This window comes from Mizuhopecten yessoensis, unplaced genomic scaffold (assembly GCF_002113885.1).
Source record: "Mizuhopecten yessoensis strain PY_sf001 unplaced genomic scaffold, ASM211388v2 scaffold10651, whole genome shotgun sequence".
Classification (NCBI taxonomy): domain Eukaryota; kingdom Metazoa; phylum Mollusca; class Bivalvia; order Pectinida; family Pectinidae; genus Mizuhopecten; species Mizuhopecten yessoensis.
In genome coordinates, this window is record NW_018408653.1 from 1,317,775 (window position 1) to 1,326,714 (window position 8,940).

An 8,940-nucleotide genomic window follows, 5' to 3' on the forward strand; every position below is an offset into this window, starting at 1 on the left:
ACATGCAAATTGCACTTTCTTACTTAGCTATTTTCGTAGCAGATCTTCTCTAGTTATAATAACATGGACGTACTCTAAAATAACACGTCGACACAGATAAAAATGCTTCGGTGTTTAATAGGCTATCGTTGTCATAACTAATAGCAGTAGCGGGCACAACGAGAACCAATTTAAAACGAAAGTATTAATTTCTAAAAATAGAACGGGGAAATTATAGCCTCGTTTTAAATATACAGGAAGTCACATGAAGCTCTGCTCTGGTCCCTGACAGTGAAAACAGGTCGTATCAAGACCAAGGAAGTTTTTGTCAACAAAACATCTTCTTTCAAATTTGTTCTGCCGAACGTCAAATATATGTATGTTTGTGAACTGCGACGAGGGATCTACCCATGAGTATTTCTTTTACTTGTTGAATAATGTAAATCGTATCGCGATCTATAAAAGTCGATGATCACGCGCAGGTTTAAAAAAAGATTGGTTTTGTAGCGAGACTTTTGGATTTGAATAAAGTGGAGATACATTTGACTTATCCTGATAAATGGAAGCATGGGAACGCATGGCCTAAAGTGCGACCGTGATACAAAATTGACTTGCAGGATTAACATGACGTGATTACTGACAGACTGTAGACAAGTCGACGAACAAGAATCTAACATTCCATTCCCAACGGACCCATTATGAGCAACACGTATGAGGACCCAGCGGCTCGCCCGTTGTTTGGCGACCCACAGCCGAGGGTACGTAAAATAACTTAGGTGTACAGTATATATATACGTTATTTATATATACCTATAATATGTTGAACTATAAACCGATCTCAAAACTGAGGATAATGGTGAAAATACATGATTTTTAAAGAAAATGCTCAGGGTGGCCGGGGAGTGTCTCCTGAAGCCCCCAAAAAACCCTCTGGATCCGCCACTTGATCTAGCTGTCACTTGATCAGGCACTGGATCACTGGCAAATCTGGCTATATAGACCGATTTGGCTGTGTAGTAAAATGACCATAGGTAAATATAGGACGAATGTTAACAAACTAGCTGTCACTGGTCGTAATTATCTCATATTTTTATTTTTAGGATCGCATGCTGAACCTTGTTGTTGCAGTATTTACAAGTATTATAGTAGCTGTAAGTATGAACCATTTCATTTCAGTAGGAACTAATCCCTGTAAGTGTACAAATCAAGGTAACTATAAATATTTCCTGAATCCATAGAAGTACATTTGTATATGTACAACTGGAAGTAAATAAAACATTTTCTGTAAGTCTGACTATTCAACTGTACCATTTCCTGTGAATTGGAACCAATCTGTATGAACCTTGTATATGGAGCCATATCATGCCCCCTAGAGGTACGAACCATTCTTAGTAAATATGAAACTTATCCTAGAAATATGAACCAATCATTGTTAGTATGAGCAATTACCTGTAACTATGAACTGCTCTTTAATTGAACTGCAGCCTGAACCATTAACTGTAATATGACCCACTCCCTGTAAATATGGACTGTTCATTGTAAGCCTGAATCATTTACTGTAAGCATATGAACTATATGAACCACTCCCTGTAAATATGGACTGTTCCCTATAAGCCTGAACCATTTACTGTAAGTATGAACCACTCCCTGTAAATATGGACTGTTCCCTATAAGCTTGAACCATTTACTGTAAGTATGAACCACTCCCTGTAAATATAGACTGTTCCCTATAAGCCTGAACCATTTACTGGAAGTATGAACCACTCCCTGTAAATATGGACTGTTCCCTATAAGCTTGAACCATTTACTGTAAGTATGAACCACTCCCTGTAAATATAGACTGTTCCCGATAAGCCTGAACCATTTACTGTAATTATGAACCACTCCCTGTAAATATGGACTGTTCCCTATAGGCCTGAACCATTTACTGTAAGTATGAACCACTCCCTGTAAATATAGACTGTTCCCTATAAGCCTGAACCATTTACTGGAAGTATGAACCACTCCCTGTAAATATGGACTGTTCCCTATAAGCTTGAACCATTTACTGTAAGTATGAACCACTCCCTGTAAATATAGACTGTTCCCTATAAGCCTGAACCATTTACTGGAAGTATGAACCACTCCCTGTAAATATGGACTGTTCCCTATAGGCCTGAACCATTTACTGTAAGTATGAACCACTCCCTGTAAATATAGACTGTTCCCTATTAGCCTGAACCATTTACTGTAAGTATGAACCACTCCCTGTAAATATAGACTGTTCCCTATAAGCCTGAGCCATTTACTGTAAGTATGAACCACTCCCTGTAAATATAGACTGTTCCCTATTAGCCTGAACCATTTACTGTAAGTATGAACCACTCCCAGTAAATATGGAGTGTTTCCAGTAAATATGAAGTGGCACTGAAAAGAGGTTGCTATGGTATCTGATTACACACTACATGTATGTGTAGTTCCATAAATAGCATACCCTGTGACCTCTGCGACTCTTTGACCAAACATATGTGATATACTGTATGGAAATTTTTTATGGAACACATTTTGCAGTACAGATACAAACACTTGCATCCTATCTAGTACCTGAATCAGAATTTGAAAAGGTGAGAATGAATGAAATTAAGATTGTTTGATGTTTAATCATAATAATATGTTGTTAAAAAAAAATGTTTGTAAAAACATGTAAATATCTAGCAAATCTAAATAATGCATGTATATGACAAATGCGTAATTAGTAAATACATGTGTGTTTATTTTTTACTCTAGGTGACTTTGGTCAGTGCATTCATCTTTCCAAAATGGCCACCTGCGGGAAACAATGTATTCTTTGCTATTATTATGGTTTTGATCTGCGCTTCACATTTACTTCTGGTACGTGTATAAATTGGACAAACATACTCTTTTTACTTGCTAATGCTGAAACCATTCAGAGGAAATGGATACGAATAATTCTAATGTATGTTACATCTTATAAGGTACATCTGCTTCACTCATCTTCAACAATACTCCAGGGGCTACGCTCGCTTTTGCTCTCTGCAAGTTTTCTTGTACTGGAATATGTCAGGGCAATATTGAAGGCATGTGGCTGACAATTTGATTGGTCTCATGTAAAAACCCTGACCAATCGCTAGGCTGATACCTGTCTTTTAAACATTACAGAGGAGCAACACCCATCTCATAACCGATCAATTTTACTATTACGCTGTTACAGAATTGTTTTGATGTACATCAAAAGATCAAACTAGTCTTCTTGTGTGTCATCCACAAGGTGGCTCCCCGGGAGTATCAGGATGCTAGGCTTGTATATATACAAGGGCAATTATCACTAAAAAAAACTTGAGTATTTAAATAATGAAACTTGTGAAATTGTATATTATTATTGAATATTTAGCTTGTATCCAACTAATCCTATTGAACATTTTATTCAAAAATTGAAATTTTTCTGTTTTCAGTTTTCTTGTACATTAACGAACATACACGTGAAGCGACTTCGATTCTATATCAGTCAGTTAAGTGTTTTGTTTTGTTTTTGTAGATTTACTGGTACAGACAAGGTGACCTTGAGCCCAAGTTTAGGACCATGATCATTTACAATGCTTTCACCATCATGTTACTCTGTGTGTGTGGTAACTTATACTTTCATGGATTCGGGGGTGAAAAGACTACAAAATGAACTGAAAATGTTTACCGTGATTGTGAGGCAAAGCTTGTGTACAAAGTATATATGATTGAAAGCCCAAAACATTGTCAGTAAAAGAGTATTTACATGCACATCTGGTTTGCAAGTTTGCCTATGTTTTCACTTTATGAAAAAATTAGACATGCTATAATTTCTATGACTTGTATTCTAAGCGAACACTTCATGCAGCTTAACTTTTCACTGTCCTCTCCTCCACAAATTCATCGTGTATTAATAGTCATAGTATTTGCAATGTTTAGGGTGAATGTGAAATCTGATGTGAAGGGTAAATTTGTCTATAAAATGAAAGTTTTTCATTATAGATTTCAAGATCTTATCTAGTTACTTGTAATGTGCCATACTACCTGTACTTTTTCCAATGTGATTAAGTTATACAGTTATATTATATGATAATACAATGTAGCAGATATATATGTTTAAAATGTAGTTTCGAATTTTTTTCTCCACATTAATTATCATGATATGCTTCTCTTTATTACAATTGTAAATATCTTCTTTCCGGTTTATTTATTGTTTTAATAATTCATTGCCTTCAAGGGGAGCTTTAGGTTTCTAATCTTAGGTGGTAATTACTACCTTTCTGAGGTAATGACTTGCTGTACCTATAAGACTTACTAATATGAATTACTTGTGATTTTTTTTTAATTATATTGTGTAAATTCACAAAGAGGTTATACATATGTAGATGCTTCGAACACATTAGACAAACAATATATTATTTGTATTAAGAAAAATCCAAGGAAATGCTCAATAGTGGTATCTTAATAGAGGTTATCTCATAATAGAGTATATATACAATGTAGTAAAAATATGTTGTTGGGATGAGAATCTGCTAGTCTTTTAAAAGAGGTAATTGCTTCTGATTAACCCTTTCACCACTGTAGATCATAATGGACTCGGCCATAACAATGCATGGTATAGCCTACTAAAGTGACATATGGGTCAAAGTGTTAATAAGTGTGGTCTCTTGAACAAATTGGACTGTAGTCTAAAGCCAAATTAATAAGAGTTCTCAGAAATTCTGTCATTTCTAATTTTTCATCCTAAAATAGTAACTATTATTTCCTGGTATTTTTTTTCCAAATTTTTGACACATACATATTGTACATATTTGTCATGTTTCCATGTATTCCAATTTGTAACATGTATTAGGCAAACAGAACAATATCGTGTTTATCAGGCCTCCTACATCATATTCAAACTCAAAGTATAAAATGAATTGATTTTTATTGAAAATTTAAAAATAAATAAAGTAAAAATTTAATCTTGAAAACTTTTAAAAAGTTTACTATGATGCTTATTTGAGAGATAAAAAGGTTTTGTACATTAAATTTATTTGATTGATGATAATATGAAATATGTTGTTTAAATTTCTCTTACATCATAGAAATCCTCCTTAATTTTTCAAAATTTTGATGTAGTCAAAAAATGAAAAAAATAATGCCACCCTCATAAGAATTAAGCAAGGTTAAAAAAGAAGAAAACTTTTCCCTTATTTCTGCAGTTAAGATATGCCAAAGGAACAGGAACATTACTTTTATTTTGGCCATGGAGATCTGATAAATAACAGCCAGTTACAGTGCAGATTTAACCAAATTTTTACATCCCTGGGGAGCATGTTACCAGTGGTATATTATGTAGTATTTTTATTGACTCAACTGTGAATTATGTTGGGAATATGTACAGAAAAGCATTGGATGTCCTGTTAAGATAATTATGATGGCTTTACATTAATATTTGTATGACAGAATTACTTTCAAATGATATTTTTGTATATGGGGAAAACTTACTCATATTTCCACAAGGAAAATATTTTTTGATGTGAAAATTTTAAGTGTCTTTTTGACCCTATTGAACCTTATCTTGTATTGTCATGCATGTAATATCTCTTCTAGTCATCATGATTGGAAAGTGCACATTATACAAAAACGTAGATTTTTTCCAAATTAACAATAATACTATCAGATTTACAATCCTAATAACTTGAAGAAATTGAAATATGATACAACTAATCAAAACTAATTGTTACTTAGATTAGTGTGCTGTAAGTCATTATAGTTTGTTAGATTTATTTTTACATGTTCATTTGAGAGCGGAGTCAAAAAGAGGAATTGTAGTATTTTTCAAACTACTTTGACATAAAGTTGAGCCCAGTTAATCCAGCAACCACTTTGTTTCATTTTCCAACCATTACTACTCTGGTTTTCCATTATCCAGCCACCACTAATCTGATTGTCCTTCTATACAGCCACCACTAATCTAGTTGTCCTTCTATACAGCCACCACTAATCTGATTGTCATTCTATACAGCCAACACTAATCTGATTGTCCTTCTATACAGCCACCACTAATCTGATTGTTCCACTATACTAACACCACTAATCTAGTTTCCCTTGATCCAGTCACCACTAATCTGATTGTCCTTCTATACAGCCACCACTAATCTGTTTGTCTCCTATACAGCCCCCACTAAATCGGCCATCTAACTTCCCAGTCCCCACTTATCCGGTTGTTCCACTATTCAGCCACCACTAAATCGGCCATCTCACTTCCCAGTCACCACTAATCTGGGTGTCTCCTATACAGCCACCTCTAAAGCGGCCATCTAACTTCCCAGTTATCACTTATCCGGTTGTTCCACTATACAGCCACCACTAATCTGTTGGTCCCGCTATACAGCCACCACTAATCCGATTGTTCCACTATACTAACACCCCTAATCTAGTTTCCCTTGACCCAGTCACCACTAATCCGCTTGTCTCCTATACAGGCACCACTAAATCGGCCATCTAACTTCCCAGTCACCACTAATCCGTTTGTTCCACTATACAGCCACCACTAATCTGTTGGTCCCGCTATACAGCCACCCCTAATCTGATTGTCATTCTATCCAGCCAACACTAATCTGATGGTCCTTCTATACAGCCACCCCTAATCTGATTGTCATTCTATACAGCCACCGTTAATCTGATTGTCCTTCTATACAGCCCCCACTAATCTGATTGTCATTCTATACAGCCACCGTTAATCTGATTGTCCTTCTATCCAGCCACCACTAATCTAGTTGTCCTTCTATACAGCCCCCACTAATCTGATTGTCATTCTATACAGCCACCGTTAATCTGATTGTCCTTCTATACAGCCACCACTAATCAGATTGTTCCACTATACTAACAACTCTAATCTAGTTTCTCTTGATCCAGTCACCACTAATCTGATTGTCATTCTATACAGCCACCGTTAATCTGATTGTCCTTCTATACAGCCCCCACTAATCTGATTGTCATTCTATACAGCCACCGTTAATCTGATTGTCCTTCTATACACCCACCACTAATCTGATTGTCATTCTATCCAGCCAACACTAATCTGATTGTACTTCTATACAGCCACCACTAATCTGTTGGTCCCGCTATACAGCCACCCCTAATCTGATTGTCATTCTATACAGCCACCACTAATCTGCTTGTCCCGCTATACAGCCACCCCTAATCTGATTGTTCCACTATACTAACATCACTAATCTAGTTTCCCTTGACCCAGTCACCACTAATCCGTTTGTTCCACTATACAGCCACCACTAAATCGGCCATCTAACTTCCCAGTCACCGCTAATCCGGTTGTCTCCTATACAGCAACCTCTAAATCGGCCATCTAACTTCCCAGTCAACACTAATCCGTTTGTCTCCTATACAGCCCCCACTAAATCGGCCAACTAACTTCCCAGTCACCACTAATCTGGGTGTCTCCTATACAGCCACCTCTAAAGCGGCCATCTAACTTCCCAGTCCCCACTTATCCGGTTGTTCCCCTATACAGCCACCACTAAATCGGCCATCTCACTTCCCAGTCACCACTAATCTGGTCGTCTCCTATACAGCCACCTCTAAATCGGCCATCTAACTTCCCAGTCACCAATAATCTGGTTGACCTATTACACAGCCATCTCTCCTCTGCTAGACCCACTTTCCAGCCACAGAATTGTCCCCGTTATCAAGTAAGTGTTGCTAGGAACAAATATTGCTGGATTATCAGGACTCCACTGTACATGTAAATGTATTATTGCACACTTTAAAATCCCTGGAAATAAGGTTTTGGAAATATAATCTCGGATAATAAATGGTTTATAGTTGACATGTTATTTGCACTAACTTATTTTTACGTTACCGGTACATATTTTACAGTGAAAAATATCTTGGTGTGATAAGCATGTGACATTTGTATGAAACATTGATGCTATGATATATGACATATTTTTAACACTGTATATAATGATTAAACCTGTATATATTGTAGATACTTCATGGATGAATATAATCTCAAAGATTATGCAGGCTTCTCCATCATTTTTAAGGTTATATGTTGCATTACACATTGAATTTAAAAGTTACTTCCCTTGATTTTTTAAATGATGAACTAGCATTATTGTAATTCCAATTCAGAATTTCGTGGGTGACTAACAAATGCTTTTTCATAATCCTCCAACTACTTTGAGCCAGAATTTATGCATTGGCCCCTGGTCTCATTACAGGATAAATACGGGACTTACAAAAAAAAGGGTTATTATACTGTATACAGGTTTCTTAGTGCGACTCTTTTAGAATGGAGACCAATCGCTCTGTATCATAAGCCCACTTCCCATATAACACGTTTTATAGACAAGGGAAACAAGCTCTTCATAATCAAAAATCCAGTGTTCATTGAAATATACCCATTTTGTTGACTTGATACTCTTGACTTACCAACGGTGGTAGCTTTTCTAGGTGGAACATTGTTTGTTACTGACTGTTTTTGAAAGATAACAGAGGATGGTATGTATCTGAAGTGTAGTAAGTCAGCAAGATGCAGATCCATTATAAGGAATGAAGCGTAATTTGTCTTTTTCTACCCTGATATTAAGTGCAGTGGCAAACAGGCATATTCTATTTAGTAGTTGGCATTTCATTTGAAGTATGACAATGCACTTAATACAACGTGAGAATGGAAAATACACATTTTATTCTCTTATCTGTCCATTCTGTTCATGATACCTAAACATTACCTGACAATAACTTGGAACATTGTGTATTTGGACAATTCTCATTTTGAGACATATTTAAGGAAATTTATTTAAAGTTTATAATTAACAGTTTCATAATCGATGAGACTTGAAAGGTCCAACGTGTATTGACAACACTCAGGTAATTATTAGTGATCAGCTAGTGCTGATTGAAACGTTCTCCAGGGAGGTAACACAAATCACAGAATGTGTAAGCAAGCAT

At 36.0% G+C, this 8,940-nt stretch overlaps 1 protein-coding gene across 1 annotated transcript; it reads left to right on the forward strand.

The window, feature by feature from the left end:
- The first annotated feature begins 243 nt into the window (after positions 1 to 243).
- Positions 244 to 6,330, forward strand: LOC110461689 (transmembrane protein 243-like). The gene is made up of 4 exons (XM_021515294.1): positions 244 to 737; positions 1,080 to 1,130; positions 2,746 to 2,850; positions 3,515 to 6,330. The coding sequence occupies exons 1-4, from the start codon at positions 678 to 680 to the stop codon at positions 3,650 to 3,652; spliced, it is 354 nt and encodes a 117-aa protein (XP_021370969.1). The 5' UTR covers positions 244 to 677; the 3' UTR covers positions 3,653 to 6,330.
- The last annotated feature ends 2,610 nt before the right edge of the window (positions 6,331 to 8,940 follow it).